The 20,835-nt window shown below is 36.7% G+C and overlaps 1 protein-coding gene across 1 annotated transcript in view; it reads left to right on the forward strand.

Annotated features, from left to right (window-relative positions):
* DISC1 (DISC1 scaffold protein) overlaps positions 1-20,835 on the forward strand; it is a 249,596-nt gene that overhangs the window by 68,195 nt on the left and 160,566 nt on the right. The window contains exons 5-7 of the mRNA XM_042884448.1: positions 1,286-1,415; positions 5,098-5,333; positions 19,609-19,663. Coding sequence (XP_042740382.1) covers positions 1,286-1,415; positions 5,098-5,333; positions 19,609-19,663 — 421 coding nt within the window. The remainder of the gene's footprint in view (positions 1-1,285; positions 1,416-5,097; positions 5,334-19,608; positions 19,664-20,835) is intronic.

A 20,835-nucleotide genomic window follows, 5' to 3' on the forward strand; every position in this document is an offset into this window, starting at 1 on the left:
CTTTCTTTCTTTCTTTCTTTCTTTCTTTCTTTCTTTCTTTCTTTCTTAATACTCTTCAGAGTTGCTGAGAAGTGTTGTTGTTCAAAACCACAATGATCTGTAATGCTAGGCACATATATGCAAAGATGGCCTAGAACCTCACACACAAGTGTTTGATTTACTTTGTCATTGTAGAAATGCAGGTACACAATCCTCATGTCAATTTTAAGTATTAATGTCATTTACACTGGAACACCTCCTTTTGCTTCCGTAGGGAAGTGTGTAAAGCATGTGTGTGTTCTAATGATCCTGCAGGAGAGACATGAATCGCTTTTGCTCCATATTGTTAAACAACTGTGCATGTAGATCATAATTGTGTGATTAGTCCTGCTTGCACCACTTCTGATGCATGTTTTGTGTGTGGCACGAATGTATCTTTTGCAAGATAACAGTGTGAAATCATGCTTTAAAACCGTCCATCTGAGATGAGACAGTTGTTTTTTTTTTTTTTTTTTTTTTTTAAAATTTTTAAACAAGATGTTGAAATGTATCATTATCTTTTATGTGGAAATGCATATGCTTGTCTCTAGAGATGGACATGGACATGCAATTGGTCTTACAAGTGCGCATGCCTTTATGCAGAAACGTGTGACAGAATAGGTTTGCCTTGTTTGCAGGTGCATTTTGAGAGGATTATTATAAACTTGACACTTAATGTAACATGCTGATTACATTGGGGTCCAATCATGCAAAGATTTACAGCTGAGGGTTGTACCAACCACTGTGAGGAATCCCACTGACTGCGATTTTGAAAGAACTCGCTGTGCAAGAGGAAAAATAAAATCTGGCATTGTGGAGCAAACGCTCCAGATGATCTCTAGTGTGGGTTCCAAAAGCTGACAGAAGCTGCAAAAATGGCTTTGGCAAGTTTTTAAACTTCTGTTTAAAAGAGATTTCTCTCTGTATTGATAGAAATTACATGCCTTAGTTTTGTCTCTTTGAAGGCGGTGAAGGATAAATTTCTGAAAAGTGAAGTAGCTGGGGGAAGCCTCGAGCTACATAAGTTTTCCTTTTACTTTCTTCAGCGTGTTGTAAAAACAGTGTAAATGTTTGATATAATAAGGAAGATATGCCAAGGAGAATGTCTTGTTCTCTAACTGTGTAGATGTTTAAGATGTAATTGTTCTGGTGATGGAGTGTTACAGCTCTGAAGGTAACACGTAGTATTCTTGTCTCTTTAATCTTTGTGAAGTCAATACCCAGTGAGAAAACTGACTTTTAGCTTTTGTCTTTCCTCTCTGAAAAGGCACGGAAATGAAGAAACCCAACTTTGGCACGAAAACAGACATAAACTGTTGAGATCCACTTACCAGGAGAGGATACAGGTTTTGGCCATGAAACGAAATGACCTTTTGCAAGAAAAGAAATGTTTACAGGTAAAAGGACTGCCAAGTTATCTATAATAACCAGTGCTGTGTGGGGGAAAAGCTTGTAAGCTGCCACATAGAATTAAATAAACTTACTGTAGTATTTTGTTCAGTGCAGCAATTAACGCCTTGGCTGTAGTCCATTTGATAATCTAAGTGATGATTGGAGATGGCAGCCATAGGAGTTGTGTTAATCTCATTAAAGAAAGGCAGAGCTGGAAGGCTCAGTGGCTTGTGTGCATGCTTTAATTTTTCCTGTTAGCCTTCTAAGTGTGCTCCTTATGTTCTAATTTGCCATTTTTAAATTTCACTAATCTTCAGAAGTTTTTATTTGAAGATGGGAAGAATTTTGGAGGAAGCAATCTGTGACCAATTTCTGGTTAGATTTGATTATCAATATGTGATTTGCCAGCTTTTGATCCTGAAAGGTGATCAAAATGTTTCAGTACAATGCAGCAGTCTATATGGAGCACTTGTCATTTGCCAGTGATAGCTTTACACTGTCACATGATGTCAGTGTTGTGGTAATGGTTGGTAATTGGTTGAATGTTTTAAGGCAGGTTCTGTCCAATTGTAAATCTACAAGCTTTTATGTATATTTCAGGTTTTTTTTCTTTGTCCTTCAAAAATCTGTTTACTATCTATTACAAGTCTTTGCTCCATCTCCTTTTAAACTTCAGTGATCACACTCAGCAGTTGGACACCTTAGCTTTATTTCTATGCTCTTTCTTTCCCTGAAATCTCATTAATTTTGTTTTCCTCCTTTTTGAATCCAATAGCACAATGAACTGTGTATACACATGAATACGTGAGTATGCATATATGTGTACATGTTTACATGTACATGTACGTATACATATATCTGTACATGTGTATACATATAAAGAAGAAATGGAAAAACATCTTAGATGACCATTGCAAACTCTTTTGATCAAGTCATCATTGTTTAGATTTATTTCCTCAATCATCAAGAGTGGGTGTAGTTTAGATTTAGCGGTGTCCAGAAAACTAGTTTTTGTTCCTCATTATCCATCCAGCCATGTCAACATAATAAACTGAAAAATGATGTCCTTAAGACTTGATGCCAGGTAATGTTTCTGTGGTTGTTTTGGGTGTATTTCTATATAATGATGCGAGGGACAAATTAGCATGCCCTTTACAGGCATGCTATGAGGGCTTGTCAAAATGATCATGAATTCTGAGTGCTGAAGAAATCTGACCAGTAATGGTTGGTGACTCCTGGCATTTCTTAAAAATTGATCTAGCCTAAAATCACATGTAATCTGATCTATTTATTAATTTTCCTCCGCCCTACTTTCCCTTTCCTTTTGCTGTCTCTTCTTCCATTTCTGCATACACCTTCTGGGCTTCTAAAATGCATGTGACAGTATCTAAAATTTACATTGTAATATTTCTACCGTGACCTATACTTTGTGGACAACATGAGCTTGTACATGAAATCAGGAGCCTCACAATCAGTAGTGATTAGCTGTCATGTTAGATATCTCAGTTTAAACTCAAATCCAAAAAGTAAACCTCTGGGTTATGTTTAGTGAGCTAAATATCATCTGTTGCTCCATGCTGAGACTTTAAGTCCTTTTTATCCATCCCTGGAGGCTGCCCCAGAGCACATTAAAGGCTCCTTGACATTTCTGGAAAAGAAAGAGAGAAAATTCCAGCTTGCAGGCTAAAATTTCCATTCTCCCAAGAATAAATGTATACTGTTCCTGAGCAGAATAGTTTTTTCTTTGTGAATGCTGATTCTGGTATCTGAGTTGTAAAAATGTTTCAGTATTAAAAGTGTATTTTTAAAACCAAATTCTGTTCATCTCCTGTTCTGTTCCCCTTTAGGCCGCATATTGCAGCGATTGCAATTACTACATTTTCAAAGAATATGAAGGTCTTTGTATTAAGTAGAGCTATTAAGATTTTGGCAGTATTCCCAATCCAGTAATACAGAGACAGAATTGTCCTTTGTGCACACTAAAAGCCTGATTTGAGACTCAGAGAAACAAAACTGATGCTTTTGGCCTGCTGACCTTTTTGTTCTTGACAAATGCCTGTGGGTTGAAATACGGGCCACTCTGTTTTCTTGTAGCTAAATCTAAAAGAATAAAAAGGAAGAAAACAATTGGTAAATGTAGTGCAGAGCATTAATATAAGTAGAATTCTTTGAGCCAGTTCAGTCTTTTAATGTGCGTCTATTTCTTCTTGTTTTAAGTAATACTCATGGTGTCAGAGAGCTTGCTAGAGCAACAAACCTGAATACATTTGTTTATAAAGTGAATATTAGTGAACTGAACTTCCCTTAAAATACACTGAAAATGTTAAAAGAACCTGAAAGTCAGTTGTATAAGCATGCTATTTTTTTCCTGAATGTCTGCTTTATATATTGTTGAAAATGGAAAATGCTTCTTGAGATAGATACAAAGAATAACATTTTATCTTCATTACTCGATATTTGGCTTCCAAAGCTTTTTACTCTGCACCACTGAAACCCTCTTTGGATGCAGATTCATTACTTTGTGAATGGGCTCTCCTTAAAACATTAATCAACATGGTATCTGAGTGATTCAAACCGACTTAATTTTGTCTCTGCAATTGCCCTGGAGTGAAGAGAAGTTTCTATTGCCATTTTACAGATAGAGAATTAAGTAGTGAATTATAATAAAAAGCTACATGGTACTTTTCAAAGTGAATTTTGTAATGCCTACTTACTTACCTGGAAAAGGTCCCTGAAAAAGGTCTTTTCTCTTTGATTGGTCTGAATATGGTAATGGGGTATTTGAGCTTTGATTTCTGTTGAGAGTCTCTGGGTGGCACTTCAAAGACTCTTCCTTTTGATTGTGTGGAAGATGGTGAACATTCAGTCTGTGACTGTGCATGCAGATAATAGATTAAGTGGCTTGCAGTTTCACAGAGAACATAAGAAATGTAGAAATAAAAGCAGATGCTCCAGTATGACATTCAACAACTTAGCAAATAGCTCTCCTTTGATTTTTTTTTAATTTTTTTTTTATTTTATTATTATTTTTTTTTCCTTAACTCTCTTTTCAAATCCTAGGATAAGTGAGCCAAGGGCCATATATTAAGTAATTTTAGTAACTAGACAACTCAGATTCCTTTATGAAGTGCTCCTTGGGAAGGAGCTCCTTGGGAAGGGAACTTGGTGCAAGCTGTCTCTTGGATTTCCAAGGAAAAAATGGAATATTCTTTTGCAAGAAACACCACTACCATAAAATGTTTAATACTGAATGAGAAGTCTAGAGGAACCACTGCAGGGATATGCTGCAGTAGGATGGACAGGTTGTTGATCACTTGCCAGTCTGACGTAGGATTCTATGACTGTGGTTGGACTGAGATTTTTTTTTTTTTAAGTTTTTAACAAAAGTTTTTTTAACTTAGGAAGTACTGGTGATAGGCAAAATGTGCCTGTCACAGATGATTCCGTCATAGGAATCTGAAATAGGGTGTTGAGAAGCATGGGGGGAGTTTGAGACAGTACAATTGCTAGAGCTTCTAAGCACAATGGATTTAAGAAATTTTGCATGTCAACAGAAGGCTGTCTACTCATCTAATGTTGCATTAAATGGAACAACCTTAATTTATGCTATTTCTAAGACATTTTCCTAGGAGCATGGCCATTTCTTTAATTTTGTTCATAGTAAACTGAGCTTTCTGTTCCATGCAGAAAGAAATTGAAGACCTCCGAGTGAGACTGTCTGTGTTAGAAGAAAAAGATCAACAGCTACAGAGAGAAATTGAAGAACAAGATAGACTTATTCAGCCACAGGACTGTGAACTGACTACTTTACTTGGCTGTGTCTCTTTGAGAGAGCTACAGGAAATAAGCAAGGCTGTGGATGACACTTTAGCATCCTCCTATCAAATTCCATTCAGTTTGGATCTACCAGGGACAATAAAGAGGTATTTAAATATCAATACGTTATCATTGATGTAAAGTCTTGTACCTTTCCAGTGTGATGTAGAGTTCACTGCCAGTTGTTTTGTTAGTAATCATGCCTGCTAATTACCTGGATTTGGAAACTTAAGAATTTCTAAGAACAGATACTGATGTTCTAATATATCCTTCCTTAGGAATGAGGACCTTGTAGTGATTTAAAGATTTTGTACTTCATATTTTTATGTAAAAGAGTCATCAACAGAAAGCATTTGATGATAGGTATTAACAATTGATGGATTTGATTTGAATTATTTTTTGGTAACTGGTGATATTTATTTCCTAGCTTGGTAATGCAGTAATTGCAGCATATTTCTCAGTCTGAAAATGTGCACCAGGCACCATCCAAATAAATATTAGAGCTGTCTCTTGCTTCAATGAACTTCCAAAATAATAAAGACTGCTATGAAGAATGTTAGGCTCAGACATTGGAATTGAGGTAGTGGGGGAAGGGATAGGGCTTGAAGGCTTTTGAGACACCTACAGTTAAATGCAAAGCATATGATTCTTTTAGATGGAAATGTAGCTACTTTTAGTAACTTTTTTTTTTTTTTTTTAATAGCCTCATCTTTATTTTAAAAAAAGCAATAGAAGAATTTCAGCACCTAAACATTATAGACAGTCAATGAAACGTCAGTGATGGAACTTGGAAAGTGTTATTTCTTCTGTGTCATCAGGACAAAATAGAATTCCTATTTCTCCTAACTTTGTTTCCTTCCAGATAAGCAGTAGTTGTGTTGCTTTCTCATCTGTTTTTCCTCTCTTTGCATTATTGGATTTAGATTATTTGTATTAACATTCATGAGAAGCTGCTGCTCATGTGTGCTAATTTATACAGGTTTTTTCTTAAAGTCAGCAGAATGTCTCATAGAAGACATCCCTCTGTTTTGGAGGCTTGTTTAAAATTTTAAATTAGGTTATGGGAATCTTGAATTTAGTTTGTTTTAATGGTTGCTTATACTTATGTTTCAAAGATTGAGGAATTAAAGGTTTCAAACAGTCTGAAACTATATACTTTGATTTGAGTTTTCTCTTAGTTTTGGGTTTGCTTACAAAAGAATATTCAGGTTTATTTTTTTTCACTCACATTGCTGATGCAACATTTTAGTTGCGCTTACTCTTTAAGAAACTCTTTAATGATTATGATCTTAAATTAGTACTGGTTCAGGAGCAGCTTTCTCTGAGTTATTCACTCACCAGTGCCATGAATAACATATTCACTTGAAAGAAATCAGGCATTTGTCATTGGAAGTGAGTTCAGAACTTTAACAAAGATGTATGAATACTTTTTTGTTGTTGTTGTTCATTTTTGAATCAGCCCTAGAATGATTCTTTTTTGTTTTCATTTTGTTTGTTGATCAAATTTGGTTATCATGGGAGCCGATGATTCATAGAATCATAGGAGAGGTTTTCCATAGTCATAGAATCATAGAATGGCCTGGGTTGAAAAGGACCAGAATGATCATCTAGTTTCAACCCCTCTGTTGTGGGCAGGATTGCCAGTCACTAGACCAGGCTGCCCAGAGCAACATCCAGCCTGGCCTTGAATACTTCCAGGGATGGGGCATCCACAACCTCTCTGGGCAACCTGTTCCAGTGTGTCACCACCCTCTGGGTGGAAAAACTTCCTCCTAGAATCTAACCTAAACCTCCCCTGTCTTAGTTTAAAACCATTTCCTTTTGTTCTATTGCTACCAACCAATTTAAACAATTGTTCCCCCTCCTGTTTATACACTCCAAGTATTGAAAGACCGCAATGAGGTCTCCCCAAAGCCTTCTCCAAGCTAATCAAGCCAGTTCCCTCAACCTTTCCTCATAGGAGAGGTGCTCCAGCCTTCTAATCATTTTAGTGGCCCTCCTCTGAACCTTTTCCAAGAACTCTGCATCTTTCTTGTTCTGGGGGCCCCAGGCCTGCACACAGTACTGCAGATGGCCTCTTCCCTTGCCTGTGTTTTTTGGATCTCTTAGTTTAAACCACTTGCTTCTTTAGGTACCTGAAATAATTCCAGGGCTGTTCTGTGTGAAGGTCATGTATGTTTCCAGGATGGGTTCTCAGCCACTTTTTGCTTCCAGAGTAAAATATATTTCCAGAAGTGATGAGAAAAGTAATATACTCCTGCATTGGTTTCAGCTAATAGTGTGATATCTGTGAAATATTACTCTCAAAGCGATGGGTGTCTTTTTAAATCCATGCAATCCATCATACCTTGGATACAGTGATCTTATATTTGCATCCAGTTATACTGTTTGTTTTTTTTTTCTTTATGTAAGATGAAAACATTGCAAATGCATAATAAGTCAGCTAGCATGTGTACAGTTCCAGTGGGCCCATGGAAGTCCTCCACATTGTCATAAAGTTATAGGGTAAATTCCTGCTGAAAGCAGGGCTACAATTTCAAAGTGAGATCATGTCCCTTAGGGCCCTATCTATCTTGGTTTTGAATATCTCCAAGAAAAAAGATCTTGCAGCCTTGCTTTGTGTCCTATCTTTGACCACTCCACTGTGTACTCCTCTCCCACTGTATCTTGCCAGAATTTCTCTTGTTGCAACTTTCATTGACTTATCCTAGATCAGTATGTCTTGTGAAAGACAATATATTAGGTAAGAGGTTGAAAACAAAACCAGTTCTGCATATTAGTTCTAAATTTCAGAGTCTTCTGATATTAAATAGAAGTGTTCATTTTATTTTATGATCTATTACTTAAGAAAAAGTTTATTTTTTTCTGAAGTTTGGGCTACATATGTGAGAAATAAATAGACCTGTAATTAAAAACAGTGTTTATGTCGAAAGTCTGGTAGAAATACTGGTAGGGTGCTGACTGATGGCAAGTTTCTGGGTACCAGAATGAAAGATACTGTGCATTCTAACTGTATTGTGCTAGTCAGTAAAGTAGTGCTGTAATATGCTTTTGCATAATTATTTGTTGAGTTGCTTTCAGCACTAGGATAGCACAGGGCTGATGTGAAGCATCTCTTAAGATAATTTCTGCTATAATGAATCATGTTCAGTAGCTTGCATCTCACCACAAAAATACAAATTATTTTGCTTTTCTTGGTCTAAATGTTATCAGCTAGAAAGTTATTAAAGCAAACTTAAGGGAAAGTGAGAGAACATCTTAAATGAAGAATAATTACCCAGCTAGAATGTAACATTAGCTTGAGCATTGTTTCAAGCTTATTTTTCTTGTCAAGCATTGTTATTTTCAGGAAGATTAATAATCCTTTGTTTAGCTTTGTTTATCTTTTTTATGTGGTAGATTTTTTTTGAAAATTATAAGCCTTTGTCAGTAATTTTAACATGCTTAGAGTTTGAAGACTTGAGAAATGCTACATGCTTTACTCTGGGATCTTTCTTGAGGTCTAGTAGAGGCCCAGGTTAAAGCAGGGGCAGGTAATTTTCAGTCAAGCTAGCTAGTGATTTGACAGGGATTCTTATCCAGGTTGAGACCGTAAAATATGGTTATTTTGCTCATCAAGACAGGATTAATTACCCTTGATAAACTAAAGGGCATAATCGTTATAAAATGAGGAAATTGCTCAGACTCCTTGCATGGGGTTCTGTGCTAGAAACGTTCAAAAAGTGGTAGGAGCAGCTGGTCTTTCGTGTGCTCTGACATTATTGTGTGTTACTTGAAGACTATATACTGAAATCAGAGAAAAATAGTTCTGAGTGTGAAGTGTGAAGGACTTATTCCTGGTGATTGCAAAGATAGAAAAACAAACAACACAAGAAGTACAATTGCCATATCCTTCACTGACGAGGGGGCAGTTAAAAATATGTATTTCAGAAACTGTGTAGCTTGTATCTTCTCTTTATAAGGTAAGACAATGTTAATTATTCGACTTATTCTCTACAGTGCCCATTCTTTCCTTTTTTTTCACAATGGAATCTTGCTTCTATCTGTGGGGAAGTTCGCACTTCTGTTCATATTTAGGTTCATTGAGTACTTTTAGTTTTGATTTTACATTTATCTCCAGATATATATATGACTGCGCAGTGTGTCATCCTTGAAATAAATTACACAGTTCCATATGGACTATTGTCTAGGCAATGGATGCTGGTTGAAGGAAAGAAATTAATTAAATATCTTTTAAAAATTTGAATCCTCCACCTCTTTTTCCGTCCCTCCTGAATGGAGCAATTTTTAATTGGTAGGAATATTTTCCACAGTGTATATGTGGGATCTTCTAAAGATATGAAAATTTTCTACTCTGTGTATTAGTTATTATAAGACTGTCTTGGCTGGTGGCACAAGGAACTGACCTAGAAGTTTTATGCAACAAGTTCACTCTGTTTTAGTTACCTGGAGCTTATCTGAAAAAGATTAATTCAAAGTGAAATGGAAATGTTCAAGGGACTGAAAACCTTATTATGTGGAATGTACTCAGAGCATTCAGCAGCTTCAGTTTAGGCTAAAGCCTGGTGAAGCCAAGAAAGGTGTTCTTTCTAGTGAAGATAGTTTTCTAGGGAAAAGCAGGGAGGAAAAAACTTGTATGTAGTTTCCCTTATTAAGTTAGGAAAAGTAGAACCACCATTGAGAACGGTCTGCTATCGTTAGGACAGTTGAAATTTCTAGTCACGTTAGTAGTTAGCAAGCTACGTGAAATTACTGAGGAAGTCTGAGTGTAGCCATGAGCACTCACATCAGCCTTTCCACAAAAATCGTGACTTTGCAGATTTGTGTTTAGATGAAGCAAAACAAATGGTACCCTATCATTCCAAAAAGGTATGTATTTTTTTCAACAAAATGTGAATTTTGTCCAGAGAAGTCTTTTTTAAATGTATGATATAAGGTTTTCTTTGGCTATTTCTGAGAAAGTGCATACATATTAAAAATATCCTCTGAAAACAGAGGCATAGTGCAAATACAAAGAGCAAAGGGATGAAATGGATTTAGAATATCTAAAAGTTTCCACTATTTGAGGAGAGAAATATATGAGAATATTTCTTAGTGTTTGGTGGGCCCATATGTAGGATAGCAGAGAAGTTGTACTTGGAATGCCTGATACTCTGAGCCTTTATGTCTTGGAGTATTTTATTCTTTCTGGGATGATTTGAGCTTTTTTGTTATCTGCACTTTTTCTTGATTTTATTAATCTAGTGGTGCTCTGTTATAGGTAGAAAGTGATATTGGTAGATTGGTTGATAGAAGCAAACTAATCTCAACTTTTTTTTATATTCATGAACATCTTGAGAGATTGCTATGCCATGATGTGAATCAGACCATGAAGACAGTTTAGTAGACCTCTAGGCATAATGTGTCATTTTGAGCTGCTTTCTGGCCTCGTTTGATGCTGGAGGACTTAGTTGGTCCAGGGACTGGGTACACATGGAGCTGTTTTAAGTTAGTTGCTGTTGCATTCTACTTCTGATGCAACTTGATTTAGTTGTCTGTCTTGAGCTGTCAGGTGGGCTGACAAAGCAGATAATTTCTGTAGTGGCCACTACAGCTAGGGTTTAATCATTGAATAATGGGAGTAAAGAAGAACAAGCTCTCGGGCGTCTCAGTAGTTGAATTAACTTAACTTTATGGGTCTGAAGAAATGGAAAAACAGATTGCATATGAATTACATCACATTAAGAAGCTCTGCGCAAAAAACTGTTCTTCCTGTTTTTTAACTTGTTCCATCCATAAGCTTTGGACATGGGAGTCTTCAAGACTTCTGGCAGCTTCAGTTTCCCCTGCAGGTCTGCTTGTGTTGGCTTAATTTGTAACACTATCATTTTTCCATTGATGTGAAGACAATTCATGGGCCAATCAGAGTATTAGTTTACTAGTTTGACTTAAGGCCTTTCAAGTCACTCTGATTTTATTTTTTTTCTAAAGCTCAACATGGGAATGTAAGCCTCTTCTCCCTGACAGGAGAGGTTTCTGACTGTACTACGTGAGGTGAACCAAAATACAATTATGAGGTTCTTAATACGTAACAGTGCTTTTACTGCTACTGCTATAATAGCTAGATATGATAAAGACATGGTGTCTTGTTTTAATTGTAGAATTTTTCTTCTGTAATGATCCGTTAATCCATCTTCTCCTGTAGCTAAACTACAGACAGCTTCACAGAAACTATAGCAGTTTGCAGTTGAGGTGCAGTGCCAGAGAAGGTGTGTTCTGGTACTGTGAGAGGACCTTGCCCTTGGAAATTCCTCAGGCTTTGTCCCCTGAAAGAGTCTGAACCCACAACAAAATACCTCTGCCATGGTGTGTTAGGGTTTTTTTGAGGAAACTCCAGATTTCATGTCAAATATCAGACCTTAGCCTGAGTAATATTACAATTGCATCACTTTTAACCATGTTTCACAGCTGGGGTTGTGTTTTGAGGAAGAGGTTGTCACAACTTCCTCAAAGAATTTTTCTGCAAGCTTTTGTGAGAGGCAAGGTTGCATCATGGGTGAGAGAAAAAGCCTCTCTCTTGCTCTGTGATCTAACTGGACTCTCGAATTTCTATTTCTAGATAGGTAGAAGCTTTCATCACTTTGTCTACCTAGGGTTGATTTAATTCTCTTGTTCTCTGCTGAAGTTTGAAGTGCAGGACACTTGGGCATGTGGCTTTCTTTCTTTTTCATTTGTGGGAGAAGCACTGGAAAGAACTTCATATTTTAACATGCCAGATAATGTCTGTGCTTCAGCACATGAAATGAATTTGTTTCCTGTAAAGTTGCTAACAAAAGTCATCAGGCAGAAGTTTCTCAAAGTTAGAAGTTGTAGCAGGGGACTTTTTCACTGAGTTGCCTGTGTGTCGATGTCAGTTCTGAACTCGCTTCCCTGTTCCATGACTCTGCAGTTCAGTGACTTGGATCCCAGGGGTTGGAGCCCCTGTTGTAGGGAGGAGAAGGACTTCTGCAAAGTCTGCTTGTGCACAGCAGACACTGACCATCCTTGGAAAGAGCAGGAGGAGCTGGAAATACAGTAGGAAAAGGAAAAAGTCAGTCTTCCAACACTCGGAATAAAACAGTGCTAGAAAACTGAAATTACAATCATGGAGGCAGATCTTTAACTTTCCAAAGCAGCAGAAAGATGAGTACCATTTGCTTGAGTACCCATGTGTGCAATATAATGAGGAATCTGTTTTCCCCTGCTGAGCATCTGGTTTCCCCTGCTTGCCTTAACATCATCCACTGGGATGCAGCAGCCCATAAAGCCCAGGTTACATGTGTGCTGATTCCTCTGGGTGCACGTGCATTTTAAAGACGTTTATTTCTCCTTAGGGAAAAATGACCAGCTGTCTCTGTCAGTATAGGATACTGCATTCATTTGTATGTAATAAATAGTTAACAACAGTCCGTGGATAGACCATTTTAGCCAGTGAAATCCAGAGGATGTTATTCTTAAGGGAATATTTGCAGCTGCCCTGGTCATGGTCTAATTTTTGCTGTTCTGTGACATGCTGCAGAATGATGCAGTAGAAAAAAGAGAATTTATTAACAGAAAATTTAAGGAGAATGTTGATGAGTAGCTGCTGCAGGGAACCACTTGATGATGCCTTTGTTTTCCATCTGATACTCCTGTTTCAAGTAGCAGTTTGAGCAACAACTGCCACAACCACTCTGTGGCAGCAGCTGACTGTAATGGAAATACAGCAGTGTGCAAATGGCTGGTTGGAACAGATGGACAGCTTAGCTCTCAGAACGGTGTTTTATAAGGCCAGAAGGCTTCTCAATTCGTGACAATAAAAATTCAGTTTGGTAACTCAGATGCCAGCAACATCTAGCTGTTCTTATAGTACATTTTGCATGAATATGACTAAGATGTAGGTTTTTGTTTTTTTTTTTTAGAGTAGATGAAGCCAAGTGCAGTCATCCTATGCTTCAGCAGGAAAGCTTACTGATGAGCTGAAGTTGTAAAAGCATAACAGGAAAGGGTACTTCTAGTACTGCCTCTTAACAAATAGCAAGTTGAGAAGCACGTGTATTGAAGTCACCACATAAGACAACACCAAAAACGTACTGCTCTGCAGAATGATAGCTGGAAGGGCATTTGGAGCAAAATCAGCTCCCTGATGTTTCAGAAGTAGGTAGATAATTCTGGATTCTCATTCACATGTCTTGGAGAACTCACCTTGGAGAATATGGAAATGTGCAGAAGGTCCAATGTTCCTGTACCTTGAAGTATATCTCTTGATAATTTTTGTCTCAAATCAGATTGATTTTGAGATTGGAAGCTTTTCAAGGTAATACTTGACATTTTACTTCTTTTTCAGGTAGCTAGTCTTTATAACTGATACAAATTTCACTTTCACTATGAATTAAACACAATTTTTCTCTCCTTCTGCTTAGTGTCAAAGTCTGCCCCTCAGCAGCACTGACAGACAGAGAAATTGGATTCTTACCTATTCAGTTTGACAGAAATTCAGCTTTATTTTTGTCAGTGTTTAACTAGTTCTGTTGTCTTATAAATATTTTCCATGGTCTGCATATCTAAGGAAAAAGGAGTTACTTTGAAAAACTCAACATTTTATGTATCAAGTATGATTTTGCTTCCGAACCTGGAGATGAGCTACTGTGAAAACCCCACTGTTTAAGTCCCATGGGTCAGTGCAAGAAGTTGAAAAGGAACCTATGTGCTTGACTGAAATATTACTATGGTAATATCCAGATATATAAGCCAAATCATTATGAACAGATCACACGGAATGAAGATAAAATTGACATCCATTGTCTTACGTGATTATGCTCCAAATTTGATGTGGAATAGACAAATATATGAAGTATATATTTCACCTTAGTATACTTAAAGTGACCTAGTTCTGCAAGTTATTAATTTGGCAGAAGTATAGAACTGACAACATCCCTGTAGGTCTTGTCCTGGTGAAAATCTTCACATGGTTTCTGTAATTGTGAATTTGTTGAATTTACCCAAGAAAATTTAGATTTTACTCAAGAAAACTTAATGTATGTGTGTTTTCTTAGTTTTTCTTATTCTTCAGTCCTAGTGGCAGGTATCTAACTTAAAGCTGCCTTGTGTTAAGTACAGTTTTCCTCAAAAGCTTTTTTTTTTTTTAATTTTGACTTCTCTTCAAGGTCTCCGGAAATATGTTCATTAAGAGAATTGTAGAAGTGCAAGAAAGTTATTTACTGTTTGAATTGATTTTTATACAGTGGATTTCTTCCTTGAAAGCCTGCTGACATCCCTAGACTTAAAATTTCTAGTAGACTTTTGCTTTGATGTAGGCTGATGTTTACACCAAATGTTCCATGAGTAATGCTTCAGATTTTGTAAAGGACTGGACAAAGGCTTTTTTGAAGGTCAGCTACTGTTTACTGCTAAAAGCAAGATTACAAGTGTAAGGCTTGGAATGCATGTTTTTATCTTCTAAGAAACTACAACTTTTTGTTACTTCATAATCTGAGGAGTCCTCCTCTTAGGAACTTCACATCAGAAAAGCCATTCTGTCTGCAGGTTTTATTGGGTTATTGATTGATTATCAGGCAGTCAAAGGCCAAATTCAAACATACTGCAAGTTGTTTAATAATCAATAAACGTAAGAGGAAGGGAATGCATATTCATATGAAGTTCAGCCCATTGTGCTTTCTCATATGCATATAACTTGAACGTAATTTTATATTATTCTGATTGTACTTAGATTTATAGAAATGAAAGTGTGTGCTTTTTGCTGAAGGATATGGGGATAGTGAGTGAAATACCAGGACCTAGAAAAATCTTTCAGGTAACAGCAGTGTAAGGAAGAATACTTGCTGTAAAGTGTACCCTTTGTCTTTCAGTTTCTGCAGACTTAGCTCAAAAATGGTCCCTCACTCTCTTTATAAAAATAAAAATATCCAGTATAGAATTTACTTATTAATACTTGTACCCCATTTGTAATAAGTTCTTTTGTGCACTTATACAGACTACATTTTGACTACAGTTTTTTTGGTCAATGTATATATATTTTGTCATTAACACTGGAACTGTATCTGTTTAAGCTGTATATTTATGTATTTTGAACATAGAGATCAGCGTGACTTTGCCCATTTTCGTTCTTTGAATTCTTTCTTAGGAAGCCAAATATAACATAAATACACAATAACCTCATATTTGAAGGGAAGTATACTAGCAAAGTGGAAGGAAAGAAATTCAGAAACATAGCTTCCTTTAGTAGAAAACCATTCTTCCCAGTATTGCACTATTCAGCCTTCCTCTGAACAAAGCTACTTCCAACTATCTGCAATTCCTGCATATAAATCACAGATTCTTGGAATGTTCTTTAAACAGATTTTAAACTGTTACAAAATGAAATTTAACATCCTTTGTGGTCATATCAGAAATCTCTGATTGAATGACCAGACCTCTTGATTTCCAGTCTTCCTTCTCTGTCAGTCTGGGCAGAGTGGTTTTTGCTATTTTTTTTTTTTTTTTTGGTCTACCTGCTGTTCCTGATTATGAATGTCATCTCAGCAGTTTCCAGCTGTGTTATTACAAATCGACACACCCAATGCCTGTATTCCTTTATGGTCTCACTGAAATGAGATCCTCACAAGGCATTAGTTTGTTTGAAGTGTTCGGACCTTACAATTTTTCCATCGACTACAGTTGTGTGCTACGCCAGCCTCAGATCCTGAACATACAACATTTCTACATCCTTGTGCAATTCTTCATCTTAAGTCTATGTTTTGCTAGTATAGTACTTCTTTCATCATCCAAAAAGTGTAATTCCTTAGTTCCTGATTTCCTAGTCTGATGTGCATACAGCGAGACCCCTTGATGTAGCAAGTCTATGCTGTTTTTCTTATCTCTTTATTAGGGATTCTAATGTGTGTGAATCCATTGCAAACAATTTAAATAGCTTATACAGCTATTGTATATGACACATAGGGAAAATAGCAGATGATATATAAATTGCCATCGGTTCTATGACTGTTAAAAGCCATTCTTCTCTTGCATTTAATCAGTTAAATTTGTATTAATTGAATTCCTGTCTTATTCTACTCCTTCCATCAGTCAGGTCAAGAACTTTGCATTCTCTATGATGGAGTTAGCTTATATTGGATTTGAGAAGTAACTTCTAAATGGCTCTTATAATAGATTGCAGAGGCTGTGAGAACAAGCAGTCAAATTCTTGATTATCTGTTCTGCCAGAGAAGAATAGCAATGAATCAAAACTATGGCCGTTTTCTCAGGCAAGAATTAAGTGTTATTCCAAGGAGCTTTTTAATGCTGTTTTCCCCAGTAGTCATAAGTAAAGCAACTTCTAAGCAGACAGCCTACCCCTTTTAAACTGAAATATGATGCTCCGGGGTGCTGGTAAAAGAAAATACTGTTTCTGGTTCAAGTCACGTGTAACAGATCATGGCTGTTAAAACCCTTTGTTGGTGGAATGAATCAGTATTGACCGCTTGGTTTCTGCTGTGGGTCAGCTGGAGCATTAGCTTGTCACTTAATTGGAAACTTGTGAGGGGCTTCTCCATGATGGTGTTTGGTGGTAGAAGAGGAAAGCCTGGGAGTAAGATTAATGATAAACTATTCTTGCTGGTAAAAGAAAATGCTGTTTTCTGTAAAAATTCTGGCTAGTTCATGCCCAGTTCTGATTATTGCTTGTGAATAATATGATGAGTTAATTTCTAAAGGGATAAGGAGTTCCTACAGTAGCACACTGATGGCTAACAAATAAATTCGAAGCAGGATGCTACTGTGAAATTCATACAGTAAGTAATAAAAAAGATGGATGTGAGGGTATGTATGAATGCTGTAAATGTAATAAAAAAAAACTTTAGATTTTGTGATCAATGCATATCAGTATCTTGAGTCAAAACTGGTTTACTGATGCTGTTTTTTTTTACTGATGTTGCTCAGATTAATGTAGAACTTTCTCAAAATTCTACTCTCACTGAAATAGCAGTTTGTAGTATTTTGTATTATTTTTCAGTGGCTTTAATAGATGATCATAAAAGAAATCAGAGGATAAAGGTGCCTTTTCTCACTCAAGTGCTAGACCTGAGTCCGTGTGGGTTTGCAAATTGTCAGTAAGGATTCTACAACTAGGCCATAGTTTGCAATGCTGTTTGAGACATGTGGTTTAAAAAGAAATAAAAAATTGATCTTGTTTCCTCTTAGCTATGTGAATTCTACAGAGGACTGAGACATCATATAAAGCTGGGGGGGGGTTCTTTGTGAGGAAAGTAAACAGCTGAGAGGAAATACATACTGAAGAGGTTTGTTAAATAGAGGTGCCATTTTGCGTTGTAGTTCTCCTGGCTATAACTGCACTTTACGTTTTTATTATGTCTTGGATCTTTGGAGCTGAATTTTATAAGTCAGGTTGAGAACAACTGGGTCAGTCACCCATTACTCATTCAATTACACACTGCAGCCCTGCTGCTCCCAGCTGACATCTGTACACAAGGCATGGCTCTTTTCTACATAACTTGTCCAGCTCCAATGCTACTTGTGCAGATGCTAAGTCCCTGGGAACTCCACAGTCTAAGAAGAGAAATAGTGTAAGAGTTTATTCCCCCTGGAGTGCCCAGGGGCAGGCAGGAAGCTGCTAATGGCATAATTTTGCATGTAATATTTTGTATTTTGCCCATATATCGCTGTAGAAGAGGTTGCTTAGGGAGAAATTTGAGAATGCCATTTGGGAAATGTTGTTAAATCACTTTTGTGGAGGTAGCCAGTGTATTTCTGTTTGCTACTTTACACAGGCAATAGCTTACATTGTCATAAACTGTTTCTGAGTGGTCTGCTTCATGCGGAGCTGGGAGGGATCCTGGTGTGCTGTGGTGTTAATGAGGTGCTTGACCTTGCTGTTCTGTGGGCTGAAGTTGTGCGCTTTGCAAAGGAGGGTGTTAGAGAAAGCAATACAAATAGGTTCATCATTAACTCAATTAGATGATAATTGCGCAGCTGGATTCCGCCTCTGAGTCCATCTCTCTTTCTATGCGAAGTGGGGCAGAGTGTTTCAGCCAGGCTCTGTGGATGCTCAGTAGCTGAATGCAAGTCCAACTGCACGTTTGCTGGAGTTTGGGCTGAGTGCTAACTTTTGAAGCTGAGCCCAATAAGTGCTGTGCTTAGGAAATGAGAACCAACAAGTTATAGAAAAACTGAAATGCATGCAAGTAGGCAGCAGGGCTCACGTGTGTCTCAAAGTGAGCACTCAGTGTTAATGCTTGTTCTGATTAACAATGTCTTTGTGTTTCTCTCATCTGTTAAATGAACACGAAGGTGCCTTATCTTGCAAGGGTGTCACTAGAATAAATCCAATCATTTTTTTTTTCTGAAATGTTTGGGTACTTCAGTGATGAACATTAATGAAAAGCTCAGAAATATGTGAAAGTTCCTTTATTCAGAAAGAATATCACTCTTAGGTTGTAAAGGACAATTTTTATAATGCACTTAAAAGGAAGAATTGAAATATTGCTGAAGGGGGAGCAGTGTATGTGAATTGAGTGGTCTTATGGAAAAGAAAATAGTGTCTGACAATAACTGAATGTTGTATAAAAATGTACACCTACAAAATAGGAGGGAGGGAATTATTGCAGTAGCGAAAAGTGTCTATACTCACTCCTGATGTTTTATTGGCCTAGTATTTGAACTTTGTTAAAAATGTAACTAGTGCCCTTGGTGCTTGTAAATAAATTCCCAAAGTTATGTCAACAAAATCCTAGTGTTAAACTTTGTATATGGAAGAAAACCTTGAGTTTGTCTTCACTGTGTGGATTATGTCTCAAAATCTGAATTTCGAATCAATTTTATACAAGTATTTTGCAGATTTTTATTAAACAATGGAAGATGAGTAGCAGTATTTCGTATAAAATCAGCACGAGAACAAATGACTGCATTTGAATTTTCACTGGCAAACTAACTTCTAAGAGGATAGTTGACTGCAAACTGTATTAGAAGTATTAGAATTGCCTTTCTTGTTAGGTCTTTTCTTGGTAGCTTAACAAGGCACCAGTTCTAGACCCTGCTTTGACCTCACATAGAACAGTTACACAAGTGGTCATAATTGTGTTTTAGATGCTGAAATGTGTTTATTGTACAACTCATTAACGAAGACCTGTACTCTATAAATTGTTTTGCAAATTAAGGGAGTTAATGGATAGAAGTTGGGTAGAAAAAATCTCAGTTAACCACCAACAATGTTGAAACCAGATTTACGGATTTTATTTGTTTTTGGCTCCTTGTACTGTTGTGAGTCACACCTTAAAGCCTAAGTATTTCATTTCATATAAAAATGTGTCTTGTGTAGCAGACCATGATGAGCAGAGAAGGTCAACTTTATTTTATTTTAATCCTCTCTAGCCTTCAGGAAAAAGAGCAGTCGCTCAGCGTGTCCATTAAAGAAACTACTGCCAAAGTAAGTACCCATCAGCTATCAGTTATTCTTCAGAATATTTAGAGAATCGCCTAATACATTGCATTATAATTGTCTGTATTCTGTAAAGTTTGTTTTGTTGTGTTTCCTCTGAACAGATTTTACTGTTAAATATTTTTAAACATACACCCTAAAAAAAGATAATTACATTTTGACGGGCCACAGAGATTACGCTTAAGGAAGCAGATGGAATGATCTATTGTTTCTTGCCTTATGTTTACAAGTGATCAGTCTTGTTGCTGGCCTCAATTTAGGAACAGACTCCTTAGTGCTTCATGAAAAGAAAGTGAACTCCACTCACAGATGAATGTTTTCACGCTTTTGCCTCTTACTTCCTAGCTGTCAGATTTGGCTGGTGTGAAGAAAGAATAGAAACAAAGTTCCTCTTTCCCCTGTATTTCACTAATAATAAACTAGCAATCTTTTTAAAACTGCAAAGAAATGTAATGTTATTTGTCATATGTTGGTTTTTAATTGAAGGTGTTTAAACTTTCCTTTTAGTTTTTGTTTTTCTCATGGTCGTCTTTCCATGAAATACACTACTGTATTTTCCTTGTTATTGCAAAAGTGGCTCATTGCACACCATAGCTTCCTTGCTCTGAGTACTCTAGGAAGGTTTATTTATTTCTAACTCTTATAGAAATATATGGAGCATAAAGGGGAAAACATTTGTTATTCAATCATTAATTTTTCTGAAATACATTTTTTCTCTCGTGTTAGTTCTCTAATCTCTCAAAAATTAATGAAATATTTATCCTATGTACTCTATTTTTCATAATCATTTTCCCAACACTTTTAACATGCACTGTTAAAAAGACTAACTGCATCACTGCATCTGCATACTTCTCCTTCCCCTTCTCCTGCTTTGATTTATTTTTTTTTCCTCCTCTATTCCATGCATATGACTACCTCTTGGGGAATATTAATATAGATCATTATAATATGGCACTCCTCTCTGTATTTTTTTTAAATGACTCCAAATAAAGTGTTAGGAAAAGGATTATAATTTACCTATGGGACATCCACTGAAATGAATAAGAGATTTGGTAGCTCAAATTGGTGTGTCAAGCTATTGGCAAGTTAAAACATGTTATGCAGTTTGTCTTTTCTCCTAAAAATGTGTGCCTGTACATTTTGAAGGTTTTTTTAACCTG

The sequence above is a fragment of the Lagopus leucura genome, unplaced genomic scaffold, assembly GCF_019238085.1.
Source record: "Lagopus leucura isolate 7727_CA_CO unplaced genomic scaffold, USGS_WTPT01 Super-Scaffold_73, whole genome shotgun sequence".
In the NCBI taxonomy this organism is placed as follows: Eukaryota; Metazoa; Chordata; class Aves; order Galliformes; family Phasianidae; genus Lagopus; species Lagopus leucura.